This window comes from Lepisma saccharinum, chromosome 21, assembly GCF_977018435.1.
Source record: "Lepisma saccharinum chromosome 21, izLepSacc3.1, whole genome shotgun sequence".
Classification (NCBI taxonomy): Eukaryota; Metazoa; Arthropoda; class Insecta; order Zygentoma; family Lepismatidae; genus Lepisma; species Lepisma saccharinum.
The window spans coordinates 51,033,397-51,053,671 of NC_139249.1; the positions used below are offsets into that span (position 1 = coordinate 51,033,397).

Here is a 20,275-nt window from a genome sequence, read left to right on the forward strand (position 1 = left end):
CATTGCACCCAGTGGCTTCGCCGGGGAAGGTTGTCTCTGCTCACGGTGATTTTTTTCGTAAAAGCAGTTTCGCTCGCACCTCATTTTTTGTGATGGTCGATGTAAGAGAACAGCGTGCAGCTGTGTAATTTTGTTTTCTGCTCGGGAAAAATGCCACAGAAACGGTTGTGATGTTGAACACAGCTTACAAGGACAGCGCTATGGGTAAAACTCAAGTGTACGAGTGGTTTCTTCGCTTCAAGAAAGGGGACATGTCAATTGATGACAAACCCTGTTCTGGACGTCCATCAACTTCCAGAACGGATGAAAATGTCGATAAAATTTGTTAACATGTGCTCGAATACCGACGACGGACCATTGAAGAGCTGGGGAAGTTATCTGGACTACCTTGGAGCTTGGTTCAGCGAATTTTAACGGAAGATTTTGGAATGAGAAGGGTCACTGCGAAATTTGTGCCTCGGAATCAGAGTGACCAGCAAAAAGAGTGTAGAGTTGAAACATGTCGTGCTTTGAAAGAAGAGCTCAGAGTGCAAGTTTTTGGCAAAAAACACCATGACTCTCTTGCCCCATGCCCCTTACTCACCTGACCTTGCTCCGTGTGACTTTTTTTGTTTCCCCAAATGAAGAGGGACATGAAGGGACAGCAATTTGATGACGTAGAAGAGGTGAAGAAAAAAAAAGGAAGGAGCTGTCAGCCATCACAACAGATGAGTTTAAAAAATGTTCCCAAGAATGGAATCACAGATTGGACAAATGTATTAAGTGTCATGGAGAGTACTTTGAAGGTGATAAGGTTGTTTTGTAAAAAAAAATACATGGCTTTTAATAAAAAAATCCGGTTTCTTTTGGGTACACCCTCGTATATCCAAGAAACAAAAATCAAAAGGGTCTGAAATATTAGGTAAAACATTGAACAAACAAAGCTTATAATTTTGAAATGTGGTAGCACTTTAGATATCATTCACTTCCGTATTTGGGCAAGCCACATAGTTTCACCTGTGACAATCAATTTTTACAAAATTTAGTATAGTGCAAATGTTCTGTTTTCTTTCCAAAGCCTTGCACTGACAAAGTGACCCCTCCCTCCCTCCAGTTCAGTGCATTGATTGAATGTAATGGGTTTCTGCCCAGTTAGGGTAAATGTTATTTGTGCTTAGGAGCTCTATACCCAAGAAGTTGAGCACTCTCATACTCTACCACAATTTGATTTTTTTTTCTTAAAAATAGGGTGTGTGGGGTTCTCAAGTAAATACAATGCATACATATACTTTCATATTTTGGCATTTTCAAACCTTTTTATAGACTGCAATTTCCAGCTTTGTGCATAAGACTTTCAGGAGCATTGTGACATTACCTGCAATGCTAATTCACAATAAAATTATCGAAACATAATGCACGATTTAGGATGAGCATGGGTGGGGTTGAAGGGCAAAGAAAAACAAGTCATCTATTTAGTGACCATGATAACATATTTCTGCTGCTAGAAACTTGATAGACTGCAAAAGTATTACATGTGAGTGAAAGTAAGGGATGTGTTTCAAGATGGTGAATGAAAAACTGATTTTTTTCATGTTGCACACACACTCTTTTTCCCAGAAACTGTCTACAATACATTTTCGGAGTATAAGGAACTAAACTATCAGTCATTGTAGATAATTGATTGGTCCGCAATTTTGCAGTAAAACTTTTAAAATTATATTTAATAGTTCAGGAGAGGAGTGGTGCTAAACTCGCTAACATGCATTTTGCCATAAATGTAAAGCTTTTGAGTTGCAATTTTTATAGTTGCAAGATAACTTAAAAGATTGGTGTCATATTGTATTTAAGAAAAATTTGTCACCATGTTTATAGATGGTGCACAACAGACTGATTTAACGTGCCTTTCGAGAGTTTTAAGTTATGCCAATATTTGAGATTAGATTTTCATAGATTAAGAAACCCAAGTCTCATCTATGTTAGGACATTACTTGAGCTTGAAGTTTTTAATAAAAACTGTGTAATATAGGAGGGGGGGTAGGAAGGGTGGTGGAATGTCACCAATTTTGAGACCAGGGTATCTGTAGCAAACTTAGTTTTTAAACTGAAATTCATGTCACAAATAGATACACCCAGGAAATGATTTTATTTTGCATTTGCATTTGTTGAAAGCATTTCAAGATGGTGGATGAAAAATTGAGTTTTCATATTCTGAGGTAGCTCCAAATTGTGATGCCACTTTCAAATATCTGTGTAAAGTACATTTCTGGACATTATGAAAAGAGACATAAATATTTTAGGTCATATGTAGGTTAGGATCTAAATTGGGAGTCACTAATGTTTTTTCCATGGGAACTGTTAGTTTCGTAGCAACCAGATATTTTGGAGAATGGATATGGTATTCCATTTGGATGAAATCAGCCAAGACAATAAAATATGTCAGCCTTAAAAATGTGGCATGGTTAATACATGGAGGAAATATTTTAACTTGAAACATCCACAAAAATTATGGGAAAACAGCTATGAACAGAATGTATTGAAGCATATTTAAAAGAGTGTGTGCAGCTACTTTATGTTGTATAGAAGGTAAAGTTCCCCATGCACATAGCATTGTGCCATGAAGGCTTGAGGGGATATGGGGGTAGGGCCCGACATATTCTTGATCTCTGCCACTTTGGAGGTGGTAATCACAACCAACCTCCAGTGGCCTGTACCCCCACAACCCATTGATTTGAGGATGGGTCAGTTCCAGAGGTGCTTAGGCAGGGACAAAAACTGGAAAAATTCCTACCTTAGATCACCCACCCCAAGATTCAAACCTGGGTCTTCTGCATGGCAGTTAGACAGCCTGTCTACTTTTTTTTTTACATTTTTAGTAAAAATGATACCCCTAAGCAGTAGTATTCCCCGTTTTCTCTCTATTTTCTCTGTATTCTCATTGGGACAAACACAAACATCCATGTCCAAACCAGGATTCGAACCTGGGACCCCTGGCATTGCAGTGTGCTATGCTAACCACTCTGCCATGGAGGTTGACTAAACCACCAAAGCTATAAAGTATTGGTATAGTATTGCAATGCACAAGCCTGGGAACTGATCATAGATATATTAACTGTTATACCATCCAGCAAGAGTAGAATCAAACTGTTGGTCAAATTTTTTAGAATATAGTATTTTAGATAACTTAATCATCTTTGGCTGTGCAGTCATGATTTTGGGCTCCAGCTATGGGACGTGTGTAGGTTTGAGTCTCCTTGGGGAAATGTAATTTTTCTCCTGAGATTTCAGCCTGTGTATGAACACTCACAGTCATGATTAAATTGGGGGAGCTATGAATGAGTAGCATACCCCGATCATGAAAACCTTCAACGATGACTGGGGGTTTTAATTGTTCTAACCACACGTCACCCCAGATCTCCCACCTCAGAATCAGGTGGGAGTGCAGTTGGTAGGTAGGCCTGGCCCTCAATGGTCTATTATGTATGGCATGCGTTATGTATGTTTTTAGTTTAATAATCATTTCAAGGTGTGAGACCTTGATTGTCAATTCTTAACTATGTTAACAGAAAATTTTAAAGTTTTTGATTCAGTGAACTAAAACAATACAAATTGAATGTTCCAATATATTACTATCAAAGAGAAATGTATTTCATTTTTAAAATATATATATTTATAAACATAACCTGAAAGAAAAACAATAAAACCCAGTTTTGCCCAGGTTTTATCTGGTTTTATGTGAAAAAGAAAAAAAAAACAGCTGGGTTGGGCAAAATGTCAACCATGGAAAAGGGTTAATCACACCTAAAGTGTGAAATATTGGAATATTAATGTGCATTAGTAAGTAATTGTTTCCTTGGTGCACTGAATGTGCGCAAGTGTCAACACTTCTTTGAATGCTGATAATAAACATTTATTTATTGCGTGGGTTGCAATTTTGCATGGATCATCTCAGTTCACACATTGTATGTTGTGTATGCTTATGGATGTGATCTGTTGAAGAATTTTCCCCATGTACTATATTTTTGCTTACTTCGTTGCAGTTTCCGCAAGTGACAAATTCAACGACTGTGTTCAATATTGGGACAAAAGGGTGATCCCTCGTAAGTATGGTTCATACTTCTCCATTGTGCCTTCTTTAAAATTAAAATAATTTCTAAATAGAGAAGCTGAGTTTTTGCATAACCAAATGCAATTCACATAGCAACAAGAGTCCTAGCGTATGTTGTAAAATATGTTGTTGGAAAGAATATTGATATAAACAAGGAGGCATTCGCAAATGTATAATTTCACATATATTTTTTTTGAGATAGTTGTGGATTGTTATCTGTTAAAATATTTCTACATTCCATTATATTCCAAAATTAATATATTAATACCTCAACCATAATCTTGTTGTCTACTACCAGTATAGAATGTGCAAATATACTAAGTCATAGTGTAAGAATATACCAGCATTTAATATTAAGAGATAGTAGATAATCGGGTAGTATTTACCTTGGTGTTTAATCTGAGAGATGTATGTGCTCCCTCGATTGCAGAATTTCTGAATTGGTTGAATGTTACAAAAGAGAATTTACTACTTCACCTTTCAAGTGCTTTATGTTTTGGTGCATTTTTGTAAGTACCATTTAGGGACCCTTGATAAAGCTAGAAGTGGCTCGTTGACTGCAGGCCGGATGCTTGTAAAGTTTAGTACTTTGTACACATTAGGTTGTGGCATTTAACATGCCCATATTTGATGCTCCACAATTGTTCCAACCCACCTAATACTTTACATGGTTAAAAAATTGAAAGATGAACTTTTCAATTGCATGGAATTTTTTTTTTTAATGTGTGAAATGAGAATTATTTGACATGGAGAAATAAGATGAGTTTTATTTTGAATGAAATGTTTATTGGATTAAGAGGAAGTATGATGTCGAGATTGTATCTTGATACAGGCAGAGTTAGATGAAGTAAAAAGAGAATTTTCTTATGAAATTATGTTTTGCATGCCCTTGAGATCCCCACTTTAAGCCAAAATGATCATTAAAATTTTAGAATGTAGTATCACTATGTTCCTACACTTGTAATTTATCATAAGAAAACAATACATTTATCAGGAGGAAAAAGGAGTGTTGGCAGCTAACTGTTCCTAAGTAGCCTACTGTAGTTAATTTCTTGAATTTGTGTACGGTACCACAAATATTCATTCTGTGCAAAACAATTGCGTTTTAGGGGATTTAAGAAAAAATCAAAAAAGGTATGAGAAAATCAAAATTTCATGGAGAAAATGTGTTTTTAAAATTCGACCATCTCTATTTGACACTTATTTAGTGCACCATGAGGAGAATTTTTTTTCAAACAAGACTAAGTTGCTTCTCATATCCTATCATGCATTTTTAGTACATATTATTGCATAATTCACACACACACATACATGCATTGCCACGTGCCACCACCCTCATAACTCCAATATTTGGAGCCACGAGTTAGGCAACACTGCTTCTTCTTCTGGATAGTCAGTTGCGACCATTAGTTCTCACCCAGAGATGAGAGAATTGACACCAAATTGTACACGTCACTCTAAATAAAATTCAATGATGTTCAAATTAAAATGTCCAAAACTTTAATACTGATTCATGCATGTTGCATACTTATTCATTCAAATAAAAATAATATTGTGTTGGGTCCTGTTCTCACATAGGCAGTGATAAGTAAATTATCTCACAACAGAATGCCTTTACCGATGACAGGAAGAACTCAACTGCAAGGTATAGCTACACATTGTTATTTTAGTACAATGGTGCAAATTTGCATTCACCCAAGGTCCAAATCCTTTGAGGAAAGAGTAAATATATATTTTTTTTTTTTAAATTTATTTCTTCATTGCTTGTTCATAGAACACAGACTTGGAAACCTGGGTGTTAAAGGTCAAACCTTCTGATTAACTGAAATGAGACAAATAAGGAAGTATTGTATAAATAATTGTTAAGTACACTTTTATTTTATGCAGTTATTTCTTTGTTCTTGACAGGTATTTGTATACATTGAAGATATAACTGTAAATTGTCAGAACGAAAATGGATGATTACCAGAAACTTACAGATGAAGAAATATTGAAAACATTTGAAAGTTTGAAAAAGGAGCTAATTGCAGAGCTTTCTAAATTGCCTGAATCAATTCGAAATGAAGCTGTTCATTTGAATATAAGGTGAGTTGCATGAATGCTAAATGTATTTTAAATTTCACAAGCAATTTATGTTATATACATCTTTGATCTCTTCCACATCTATATGTTATTCCACGTCTTGATTTGCCTTCTGATCATTGTAATTAGATGTTTGATGAATAGTATTCTGAGCAAATTTAGCCAGGTTGTCACTGTAGGGTAAATATTATTAACGATTATTTTGTATGTGAATATAGTGTTTATGTGAATGTTATATGGATGTCCACTTTTAGTGCTGCTAGAATCTAAAACAGATCTGGTGAGCAAGATGATTGAGTAAATCATCTAAACGCACAGCCATGAAAATAGGTGACTGGACAGAATTGAGCTGTTGCCACCTGTTGGAAATGCAAAGCGAGAGCAGCACATTACTCACTGGTTGCCATGCACTGTGTGGCTTCCACGGGACTCTTATGGCCTAGTTTGAGCATCAGACCGACTTCTCTCTGGGGCATACAGTTGTCATCCCTGACCTTTCAAGCAAATACTGTCAGTTTGTATCACATGGATTACAAAGGCCAACTCTACAATGAGACCTTTCATTCTCTAAACCCTCCGAACACATAGGGTTTTGCTCCTTCGTGGCAACAGGTCAAACTTCTGCAATCCACCTAATTTCATGGCCATGCGATTAAGTGCCTTTCAGAGTCATGTTCCATTTGGGGTAAAAAATATATGAATTTCAGGCATGTTCATTTTATACCCATGTCCAAAAGTTAAGCACAATTAAAATATTAGAAAACAGATCATTACCAAAAGGTGCACGCTTGGAAATCTCCTGGCTGCAACGGCTTGAACCTTCTGATAACTGAAGTGGCATTACTGTAAAATTGAAACAAAAGAGCTCTGATGTACATCAAAGTACAAGGCATAAATCATGGCAACTATTTTTTCTCGCAAGAATGCAGGACCAACACAATAATTCCAATAGAAGAGGACACTGTATGGACATTGTAGGTCATGTGTACCAGAGGTTGTCAGGGAAGTGCCATATAAAATTAGTAAAAATTGTGTTTTACTCGCAAGGCTACACAGGCAGTACAAAAACAAAAGACATGTACACAAATTGCCCTATGAATCCTCAAACTTTTTAAACTAGTTCCCCAGAGTGTTCACAACATGCTGCCAATGATGTGAGAGGCATCAAATACCAATACCATTCTCGTGTGAGTCAGGACATCTTATGTTTCATAGTGATGACAATGTCATTTTGAGTCCAAAACCGTCTCCTGCGCAGGTGTTCCTTTACTTTAGGTATGAGGTCAAAGTCATATTGGGATGGCAGTGCGATAATTATACTTCACACTGCCATCTAGCTGGCCCCCGTGCCAGAGTGGTTATCACATCGTGCTGCGATGCCAGGGGTCTCGGGTTCAAACCCCAGCTTGGGCCTGGATGTTTGTGAGTGTCCATCAATTTCATCAGGTCGTCACTCATCCCCATCTTCGCAAATTAGCCAAAAGTGACACAAAAAGTGAAGTAAAATGAAGCAAATGAACCAATCACACTGCCATCTAAAGACAAAATGTTCTACTACTTGTGACTCACTCTTCGGAATGCAAGATCTTACTTGTAATGTACTATAGTTACTTTTGTTTTTGTACTGCAATGTAGCCTTGTATCTAATACACACATGTAGAACAATACTTTTTTATGAATTTTTTTTGGCACTTTCTTACCAACCCCTGGCAGTTATGACCTGCATTGTCCATACAGTGTCCTCTTCTATTTGTGTATTTCAAATTTTTGTGCTGGTCCTGTATTCTTGCCAGAAAATGTTGCTATTACTTATTACTATGCATAAGCCACGGTGATCTAGTTGGTAGGGCGTGAGACCCGAGTTAGATTCCTGGGGTGTGTGATCTAAGGTCAGAATTTTTCAGGCCTTGACCCTGCATAAAATTGGCTCTGGGCCTCCCCCAGCCTTAAATCAATGGGTAACTGGGGAAAAGATAGCCAGAGCATGGTGCTAATCACATCACCTCCAAAATGGCCAAGATTGAGAATGTGTGGAGCCCTACGTCCTCATCCACTAGATGTGCCTTCATGGCATGGTGCTGTGTACACAGGGAGCTTTACTTTTACCTTTGCCATGACTTATAACCAAACCCTCATGCAAAAAACATTAAGTTAAGAACTATATGCCAAAGACACATTAAAGAAATAAATATAGTCAGCGTGAGGGTTCCATAACAACAGGTCAGTTAATAAGGAGTGTAGTAACCCTAATGGGACCACACATGCTTTGCAGCAATGTTGCATGCTCTCTACAAGGTGGCTCAAGAGTATTGCAGGCAGCTGGCCCCATTCCTCACAAAGACCTGTATGGAGGTGTGGAAGTTCCCTTGGTGGCATCTGATGGGCTGCAACTTGTTTCTCTAATGCATACCATGTATGCAAAATAGGATTCATATCTGTTGACCTTGGTAGCCTGTCAAGAAAATCATCCACCAGGTTGGCTCAGTGCAGACATGCATTACCGTTCATGAATGTGAAGTCTGGACTGACTGCAACTCTGACTAGTCTCATATTAGTAGAGGAAATATACGGATTCACCCGGAAATAATTACAACAGAAATGTTTTTTGTGCCAGATTGTGCAGAATGGTATAGTGAATAATATATTATAAATCTGTCAACCAAATGTTTGGGGAAAATTTGCCATCTTGGAAAAAGGCGACAAAAATTCAAATTAAAAATTAAAAAAGAAATTAATATCTTGAAAATGGTGCATTGTACACAAAAAGTGAAGATACCCAAAATGAAAGAACAGAAAATTTGCTAAATTATGTTTTTTGTTTGATAGAGCTACCATAAATCTTAATTGAATTACAAAGATTCAAATATTTTCTTTAATTTTTTCAATTAGTGAAAATGTTGCTTTATGCCACAAAGAACAGCAAATATGTAAGAAACTATGTAATTTATTCCTAATGTCATTGAACCAAATTCATAGCTTATGATTTCCTCTAGAGATTTGTTTTTGTTTCATGCCTTTAGAGTCAGGGGTTGAGGAGATATGGAGTTTTATGCAGAGTCATTTGTTTTCCTAATTTTACGTGTTCCATTTCATATGATATTGGTTGATTGATTGATTCATTTGCTTTATTTTATTTCTTTATTTTATTTCGCTTTTTTTCTGCCACTTTTGGCTAATTTGCGAAAATGGAAATAAGTGATGATGATATGATGAAATTGATAAATGGACACTCACAAACATACATGCCCAGGCCGGAATTCAAATCAGGGACCCCTGGCGTCATAGCGCGATTATGATATTGGTGAGAACAACATACATTGTTTTCTGCAGTGTTTCGTCCACGTGGCGTTTGTTACTTACATGTTGCTTTTGTTGTTTAAAAATGTATGCACACAGTAGCGGCGATTAGGTGTCTTAACTGAGCAGTGGGTTGGTGGGGGGGGGAGGCAAGGATAGCTTACTGTCTACTGGTTGTAATTAGAAAGAATCTTATTGAAAATGGAATTCGGGCAGATGATTTTGGGTCGAATCCACTGATAGATAATGCTTAGAATTAAGAGACCATAGTGCGGGGACATGAAGTGTGTGTAGGGGGAGGGTGGAACTGCTTCCCATGCCCCCCATCCCTAATCGTCACCACTGTCAATACATTCAACTAATATGATACGGTAAAATATGGTTCTAAACCGGTTACTTTGCCTTGGAGTCCATTGTAGAATTTTTCTCAGATACCTGGTGCTAACATGTTAAATTTATCATTTCCTCTACATACAGACGTGCACTTGTAGCACAGGTGTTGCCCCTGATGCAGCAAAAGGAGAACATACAAGTAAGTGATTGAAGATGGAAACCCCACTTCCCAATATGCTCGGCTTTAATGGAATCCCGAAGAATATCGAGCATCGTAATGTAGTGAAGGCACAGATCTTCGTTATTCTGTCACTTTTGGCTAATTGCAAAGATGAGGACTGATGATAATATGGTGATATGGATGAAGGGACAATATGGATGACACATGAGCCTCACAGAGGATTATACTGACTGTGAGTCCAGATGCCAGAACCTCGCTAGTCTTCGAAATGCAGTTCAAGGTGTACTGCTTGGAAGTGTGCCGCTTTTCCAGTGGTCATAGGTTACCATAGTTTTAACAGCATTACCTCCGTAAATGATCTCCAGGATTTGTAGTAGACCTGAATCTTCCATTAGATAAACAACACATCTAAGGAAACTCATCTTGATATGAAGACCACCCAGCCTTAGTATGAGCTAATTCAGAGGACTATTTGAGTTCTTATTGGCTACGATACAGAGTACTTTCAGAAATATTGGTTGATCAAATGTGATGATGTTTGTGTGATTTACCTCTTTGATTGCCCACAAATACAGTGCAATGTGGATTGAATGCATGTCTGGAAGTAAGGAAATCGCTGGTTTCCCTGGATGATTTACATTTTTCGTTTATTTGCTGCAGGACCTACTACAGACGGACTTACGTTGTGCCATCCATGCGTGTTGGTGATTATCCATTCATCCAACCTTCTGCTAATCACGATGATAATTGATTGATTGAGTTGGTGTTGTAAGTCCACTTTATCCACAGTAAGGCTAGTGGGATCTAAACAACTGTGCAATGTGCCTCCACCATGTAAGGAACCTGGAACCCTTTGCGCCAATCGCGAAGATAAGGATGGATGAATGGACAATCGCAAACATACGAGGTGTGGCTAGAAAAAAACCGGACTGTTGTTACAAAATCTTTTATCGGTTATATTGTACAATACGAAGATTATTCCCTTCAAAGTACTCCCCATAACTATCGATACACCGCTCCATAAGAATCTTCCATTTATGGAAGCAGTGCTGGAAATCATTTTCTGAAACCATGTTCATGACCTCATCGCTTTTGTTTCCACACATTCTATGGTCGTAAATCTGGTTCCTTTCAGTGCTGATTTGACCTTTAGGAATAAAAAAAAAGTCTCATGGAGTGATATCCGGTGAATAGGGTAGCTGTTGTAACACTGGAATCCCATGCTTGGCTGAAAAATCCTTGACTGACAATGCCGTGTTGCAGGAGCATTGTGCTGATGAAGAAGACATGACTTGCTTTTTCACAAATCAGGTCGTCGTCTTCTTACTCGCTCACGAAGGGTCGTCAGCACCGTAATGTAATAATGTTGGATGTTTTGCAATAGCTCAATTACTCAAGCAACGATCTTTTCGAATCAATTCACCAACATTTGCAATGTTTGATTCCGTTTTTGACATGCAAGACCGTCCAGGACGCGAGTCATCCGCGATCACTTCTCATCCCTCTTTAAACCTTTGAAACCACTCAAACACTTGCGTGCATGATAAACACTCATCTCCGTATACTTCCTTGAACAAACCATAAGTTTCTGTGGCGGATTTTCCGAATTTCATAAGAAACTTCAAATTGATATGCTGTTCCACTTTCACACTTAACATTTTTCCGATGGAGCATAGATGTACAGTTCACTTCATCCACAAGCTACAGCGGAACTGAGTGCCGCACACCCTGGAAAAAGCAAAGTGAATTGCAAATGAACATATTTCTGAGATACGTTCAATAATCATTAGCCTCTTCAATGAAACACTGCAGAAAACAATGTATGTTGTTCTCACCAATATCATAATCGTGCTATGATGCCAGGGGTCGCTGAAATCATCAGCGAAAATATGCATTTCAATCCCCCCTCTCCCTCGAACAACATGTTAGCCCACACCAGTATGCAACCACAGCAAACAAAAGATCGGTTTTCAGGTCACTCCAGCCATGATTAGCATGGCCCGAGAGATTAAAGAATTCAAATTTGATATGACAAAGTTCACCGGATACAGAAGAGGGCAAGGTAGGGGTCGAGGACATCAACCGAAGGTCTTCCGGCATTCTATGGGAGGCCACTTCAGTGTGTTGCATAACTCACCAATGTGCACATCTAAGTGGGACCTTTTGACGTGTTTGTGTGTCAAGCCTTGTGCACCCATAGTTTTTTAGATCAGTGTTTTAACTTGGTGGGAATATGGCAGTTTTATGTGTGTAGGGTCAGATGGCCAAGTGTTCCTTTTTATTATTTTTTACCAAGTCATACCAAAATTCCTAAGTCCTTGTCATATCTGATGCTGCTAAGGTGTAGTCACACTGGCCTAATATGGTAACTTGATGAAGGGATCAGTAGAATCCTGGAACGTTGTTTTCATTAAAATCAATACTCACTATCATAAGTACCTTTAAGTATATATATTTTATTGTATACTAACTTATACAACGTGAGTAAGTCGCACGAGCACTAAATATAAATATGAACAGCAACCAACCTGGGATTGTACTGGCTGCCATATTTTCTCCAAGCCATAGTTCGTAGGAAATTAATTTACGAACTGAATCTTGACTCATCTGTGAAGAGCATAGCCCCCCATTCATGCAGGGTTCAATTTTCATGATATGTAAATAGTGCCCATATATACCCTGCAAGGAGTGCGACACACACTACAGACCAGCCTCTGGTACAAAATTTGTGATGAAACCATAACTTGCTTGGAAGACAATTGCCATACATGCTTCTTCTTCTGTTGTTGTACAGTTAAGAACAGGTAAGGGAGTGTATTACATGGTTACAAACATATGGGGTTAGTTTGGATGAGGACTATAAATAATCACTACTGTGATATCATCTACTTCACATTTACTCTTGTATGTCCCTTTTTTGTTGCCTCTGGGGGTGTAAGGGGCGACCTTCTTCTAAGGTGCCCAAAAGTCAACCTCACTTCCACATAGTATACGCTGGACTGCATTTTGCAGACTAACGAGGCTCTTGTTAAATACGTGTCAGTAAATTGAAGTACAATTAAATTAAGACTGATTCCTAGTACAGGGTGAAGGTAATATTAGTTGCATGTATGCATTTAGTGTACATATTTTCAACAAATTCTTGTGCTTATTTAATAGAAGGAACGCACACACCAGTCTTTCTCTTGTTAAGCAAATAACGAATGTGGTGTTTGCGTCACTTCAGAAAATATTTGTTACTTAACATTCTGTTTGACGAAGAGAACTAATTAGTGTCCTGGTGTCTTGCCAATGCCCTCTGTGGTCATTCTCATTAAAATTACGCATGTTTCTTGGTCCTATGCATCCTATTTGTTTGCCATCGCATTAGATAAATAAGGAAGAGTACGGAGATCACCTAAATTAATGTAATTCAATATATTTACAAGTAACCGTTTTTTTGTTTGAAAGTCGACTTTGCGCTTACCCGCACGTCGACATCCTTTTCGTGACTTGAATTTATTTTTGATTTCATTGTCCTTTAAGGAAGTCCAATAATTTGTGATTGTCCAGTTAGGTTTATGAGCGCTATAACATCTTATGCCCAATAACATGCTTCCTTTCCAAATTCCCGGATGTGCAACCTAGCTGGATGCCACAGGGTGACACAGTAAAAGCTGCAACATATTGTGAGACCTTGAATAAACTGCATCGTGCAATCTAAAACAAAAGGCATGCCATGCTCAATAAAGGGATCGTATTGCTTCATGACAATGCCTGTCCACACCCGGTGCATTGAACCCAAGATCACATCGTGTCATTTGGTTGGGAACAAATTGATCATCATCCCTATGGCCCTGACCTAGCACCCAGTGACTATCACTTGTTCCTGCACTTAAAGAAGCACCCTGCCGGTCAGTGCTTTAACGCAGATAAAGACGTGAAAACAGCCGTGCAGCAGTGGTTATCACATCAGGTGGCCGATTTCTATGAAGATGGCATTCAGAAGCTGCTCGTATGATATGATAAGTGCCTTAATGTAGGTGGCAATTATTTTGAAAGGTAGATGTAGGCCCAGGCTTTCATGTAAAAATAAAATTATTACAACATGTGTCCTTGGGTTTGTGTAATATCAAAATGGAACTTACTTTAAGAATATGCCTCGTAGTTCCAATATTTAAATGTGTTACAAATTGCATTGCATGTGTGGTATATGGCCAAGGAATCATACATGAACATAGCTTGAGTATAACTTGTGTGCATGAATTGCAAATTTCTTTTACTATGTCTGTTATGTTGCTTTGCAGATATTCATCTGAAAATATTAATACTGAACAAATGTACATAAATGGAAACTTGGAAAATAAAAATAGTAATAAAAATTTCAATATTTTCCATTTTTTTCAGCAAAAAGCCTTTGTATACATGTGTGTGTTTGTGTGCATCCTGAATGATGACATGCTTATGACTTGTACAAAACAATAATTTTTCTTGGAATTCATTATTCTATGTTGGCTCTTAATTTCATACTACCTAACCTGTTTTTTTATGATAACACACTTGACTACGTGCATTCGTGTATGCCACATGTTAGGAATGCCAATTTATTAATGCCACCTCTATTTGGTGCAAGGTGCATAAATCTTAATGTTAAACCTCAGCTAGAATATCTTCAGGGTATAGTTCTTTGTAGACAGTGAAACCAGACAGGATGCCTTCCAATGGAGACAGTTAAACGAATATATTATTTAAACAAAGGATACATGGAAACAGAATATTTACATGATAAGCTACGTTCTTCTATAATTCTTGTTTACAGTCAATTTTCATCTCAATATGCTCTTTATTATTTCTTTTCTTGATGTGTATATTCTTCTATCTGGACTTCTTTCTTAATATATGTTCTGGATCCAGACTTCCTTCTTAATGGAGGATCTGGATCTGGACTTCCTTCTTAATGGAGGAACTGGATCTGGACTTCCTTCTCGATGCAGGGTTTAGAACTGGACTTCCTTCGTGGGCTTCCTTCTGGATTTCCTTCTATATCCGCTTTTCTTTGATTTAGGAATACCTTTTTCCAGTTTTTTTCCTTTAAACTTTGGTAATTATACTACAGGGTGGCTACTCACCGGGAATTTCTTGAATTCCAGGAATTCTGCGTGAATTATTGGCTCTGGGAATTATGTGTGGATTCTGTTTGAATTTTTCTCCGTAGACGTGAAAAATTGCAACCTTTATTAATCCAAATCCTATTGAATTTATACATGTTGATAAATGCCCTGACGCGAGATTTTCACAGTTGAGTTATTTTTATCGAGGAAGGAAAATAATGTTGTGGAAAAATAAAACACAATTCGCTCGATCTGTTTACTTTCAGGGTGGCGACAGACCTGGAAAACCTGGAAATCTTGTTGCTAAATTTCGGCTTCAACTTTTAGGCCCCTTTTATGCACAACACAACCACGGCGCCAGAAATCAGTGATGGCAGGAGAGAGAGAGATTTCCAGAGAGGCAGAAAAATGTGTTAAGCCTCTAAATATTACATGGAAAATTCATTGAATTATCATTTTTTCGTGTTCGTATGGGAGTAGTAAGGGGACAGAACTGTCAACAGGTGGAGGGGGTGGGAGCGGGTGTCGCTGTCCGATAGTTGCCGGATGTCGTGGTAAGGCATCTTGTTGGACAAACTGAAGGAACGTGGAAACAAATAGGCTCCATTGATACATACGATTTTTGTCGAATATCGCCACCCAACAAAGTATCTCACTATAACATGTGACAGAAATTGCATGCCACTCTTATGGAATTGATTTTTGTTGGATGTCTTCTGATTGCAACATCCAACAAAAATCGCATGCACAAACAAGAGTTTTAGACTGCAAATATGCTGCTGGAATTTTATTACTCTTCTGGCTCACTTCACCTTATTTAATGTAGAAGTGGTTATGAAGGTTTTCTTTCATCATCCTGACATACTACTGGTTTCACACAAGTTAACATAAGTTTACAATGACATTGCACTATTCTTAGATATCAAGAAGAATCCAACAAAATGGGATATATATTGAATACTATCACGAAAAAGTGAAACATAAATTTGCATTGGTGAATGTTATAAAAGTTTGGCAAGTGCATGCTCCCAATCTCAAATTTACTGCAACACTAGTACATATTGCAATGAAATTAACGCCACTCTCTGTCCTGTCTGTTTAAACTCGTGAGAAATGGTCATTAATATCTCACTCAGTTAAGTTAATGTCCAGTATTATGAAATAAAATACTAATAATAAATACGTAAATATTTTAATATATTTACTCGAATCATTCAATCATAAAAGCAAATCACTTTCTTCAAGAATTGACTTTTCTCTGCCAGCCCTGCTAAATTTTCACTTTCCATCTACTGATTTATATGAGGGGTGCCCAGAAAGTAATTTCCAATTAGTACGGACCTTGATTTTTCGCAAACGTGAAAACCGTGAAAAATGTTAATTGCTGCAAAGTTGTGTTTATGAATGTGCAGTGATGTCTGGACACAATTTTCGCCTGTTCGAAATATCGAAATAATACGAATTTGGCATAAAATTGCAAATTGTTGGCGTTTTTTGCGATTTTTTTTAAAAAAATGTCCTAAAAACAATGAAAAATTCCGTGAAATCCAACGTTCTTGTCTCTTCTAGGCTTATAGAAACAAAATGTGCCATATTTGTGTACATGGAACGTGCAAGTTTTCCAACATTTTATTCAAGAGTAAACTATCTTGCTTGTTATATACATGGAATAATTCCGACAACCACATTAAATCATGTATTTCCCACGATTTTTTCAACTTCTATCAAAACAATTTGCATCACAGAACAAAGTGGCAGGGTTCTAACGGGAGATCGAGTGCGTATCTACCATCACATGGGAGCTGCGTCTTCAGTATTTTTCATGCGAGATGTGTTTTGAGTTACCAAACTAAGTGCGCACCATCTGCATTTATCGAGCGAGAAATAATGGAACTCAGTCATTTGGGTGTCTGACTACCATGTGAGAGACCTGGGGTCGATCGCCTGTGGGGGAGAACCAGGATCTTTTCCACCAGTTCAAACTGCTCCGGCGCTCACCCCATGTCGTATGAAGCGGATACCTGGAGGAAACTTTGGGGGGTAAAGGTAGCCAGGAGGTTGGTGCTGATCACATCACCCCCACCTTTGGCCGTGATCAAGAAAGTGTCGGGCCCTAACTCCATACCCCCTAGATCCCTTCATGGCTTGGTGCTAAGCATAGGGGAGCACTTTACTTTTACTTCCTCAAGAATATGATCTAACATATCAAACTGTCACGAAACGTAGACCATGTGACTTACAATTTAAAATAATAGTTTAAAAGCACAATGGCAGTATTAAGTTTGGTATATTTGGCAGAAAAATGTTCTAAAACAAAAACGCGAAACGTATTAACAAGTAAAAAAAAAGAGATAATGCCAAATTTTGGTGCAATAATATATCGGTATCTGTCACGTGAGATTGATTGATTTAAAAATTTTGGATGCATCAACACTTATGGTCATTATGCACCCTTCAGTATACGATGGTCCCGGAACCCAATTAATGTCTCCGTAATCAGAGGCGAGGGCCACCTGCACCAATCACGTCATGAGAGCATCCAAACAATCCTCTCAACACCAAAATTACAGCAACTTCAAATTTATGTTTCAGATAGCTCCCACGAGTCCTACCTAGTAACGCCGGCAGCGCTGATTTGTTGTATACTGTGGAGAACAACTGACCTCGAAAGGGATTCCTTTTATGTGAACAATATAAGTTTACTTAATAAGATCAATATTCAAATAAGAATATGCCTGTCAGCCACCATATAATTCAGTCTTGGATATCAAATTCAGAGCTAATACAAATGTATGTGATGCAGTTTACATGTTTTATCCAGTCTACTTCCATACTGTTCAAACCTGTCTAACGGAATACCAAATTTTGTAGTAACCCAACAACCTGATCTTTCCCTAGCTGATTGCCAAACCAATAACCAGCATGAAATAATATGAGTTACGTTGGCAAGACACACAAAGTTCTTCCCTCTGAAAGAAAACACACAATATTAAGATATGTCAACATGCAATTATCACATACCGATTTTGTAAGCATATATAGAATGAAATAGGAGTTTCGAAATACTTAAACATTTATTCATATGAGAAATTACACCTCTCCCTGATCATTAACAGGAGCTGTTTATATTTTCACTTGCACTCAGCTCGTAACTGAATTTAGTACGAACAGCTGAATTAGAATTAAATATCTTCACCGTGCGTCTGATTTGGCAACATCGCCTCATTCAAGGTTATAATTCGTCAAGTTCAAATAATTAACCCAGATAATTTTACACAGACAATTTCAAGCAATTGCACATTTCTTACTAACCGTGCAAATTTCACTAATTCGTCTTTCTGCCGACTACATACCTGCATTACGACATGTGACCTTGAAATATTCAGACGCAATAAAATACCTTTTGTCTCTGATTACTACCCAGATTTAAAATTATAAGGACAAACACTTATTCAAGGTTCTCTGGATGTATTGTATCAGATCATGTTCAAATTATTAGAGAAAACTCCATTTTACATGTAACGGCATCGCCCGCCATTAGCTGTCAACCACGAGATACGGAACGCTAAATTTTCGATTTATTTTCCACACTAGATACACACGCTAGCATGCTTTATTCGAAACGTACTTTAGATAGATCTACCTTTGAAGTATATAAATATGAGCTCATGAAAAGTGATTAAACTGCTGCAGCTTACCTCCTGAAACGGTGGGTCACGTGATCCTTTTCACACCCTACCTTTGTAATGGAACTGCCTAATCGCATCACCTTACTTCCATTCATTGCTCGATCCAACGGCCGATCTCCTGTTGTACAAAGTGCAGTACATTCCTTCACTGTCGAACACTTATCTTCCGTAAGTTAAACAATGAGGATTCCTTCCCACATGGTTCCGTTATTTTTCTCCTCCTTCACCTCTACACCGGCTTCCTCCTTTTTTTTCTCCCTCGTGTCTTTTATTTCTCCTTTTTACATCACGTTTTCCGCGTGACACCAGAAGTTCTACTGAACATAATATTAAGTACAAATATTCATATATGTATGTATTAATTATCTGAATGTCATAAAGACTTAATTGATTATAGTTATTTTATTCAAGCACAATAATGGAGAATACTACGCTGTAAATTTTATAAGTTTTCGCCATCACTGCAAATTGTCCTTGCGTGCAGCCGCCGTCACAACAAAATGTCCTTGTGCATAGCGAAAGCAAACTGTTTTTGGCGGTAAATTTTATGACAATGAGATCTACAACAACAAGAGATTAAAACTTGTTACAAAGGTACTTGCAATACCATGACTTTGAATTTAACTTCGTAATGTACCGGTTTACGGACGTAAGTAAAATATTTAAATGTTCTCAGCATTCATTACATTCTTATAATATCATGATACCATATGACAATAACCGTCATATTTGGCGCCCAACAAGGGGCTCGACCCCTTTCAACAAGTTTACATCATCAAATATATATATTTTACCTTTACACCAGATAACCTAACCATTCGTCAGGACATATACACCTAAAACATACACTTGCATGATTACATTCATAAAATCTTGATATAAATACAATATGTACAATACAATTGTTCCTTACCGGAAGGAAGAATGTAACCCTTCTTTGCCATTTATGCCCAAAATTTTAAGATCAGGAAATCCCTTGCAAACCCAAGAAATAAAATTTCAGGCCCACACCTCCTGTGCTGGTGCGCCGCAGAACTGCACCTACTAGGTTCTTTCCCCGCCGCAGGTACAAATTTCACTTCACCCACAGGAGAATGTTCCAAACCTCAGTCCTCACTTCCCCCAACCTCATCTTGATTACCCTTAATGGCAACACCTTGTGTGATGCTATCTCAAGCAATGACGTAAAAATTTATTTTTACCCCAAGTAAATGTTCAGATTATTCTCCAAAATTTTGCGGGTTTGGTCTACCAAATTGTCAGGAAAATGTTATTGCACAAATCCAATTCTTTATTCGGACTAAATTCAGCAAACTTAACTGAATCCGTGCAGGAAGAATTCACTACAGAACAGAAGTTACATCAAACTTAAAATGACGTCGATCTATTAGGACACGATGAGTATTTATTGCCACCAAAAATATAACCATGATTTTTCGTTATTCACACAGGAATCTAACCCAGACATTTATCATGAGTAAGCCCAAAGGTAAGTTTTTGTAGGACTTATGATATCATT

At 37.7% G+C, this 20,275-nt stretch overlaps 1 protein-coding gene across 1 annotated transcript in view; it reads left to right on the forward strand.

Annotated features, from left to right (window-relative positions):
* Nucleotides 1–20,275, forward strand: part of LOC146004183 (uncharacterized) — a 76,402-nt gene that overhangs the window by 12,375 nt on the left and 43,752 nt on the right. Inside the window, exon 2 of the mRNA XM_083142851.1 lies at nucleotides 5,993–6,169. Coding sequence (XP_082998977.1) covers nucleotides 6,039–6,169 — 131 coding nt within the window. The 5' untranslated portion in view covers nucleotides 5,993–6,038. The remainder of the gene's footprint in view (nucleotides 1–5,992; nucleotides 6,170–20,275) is intronic.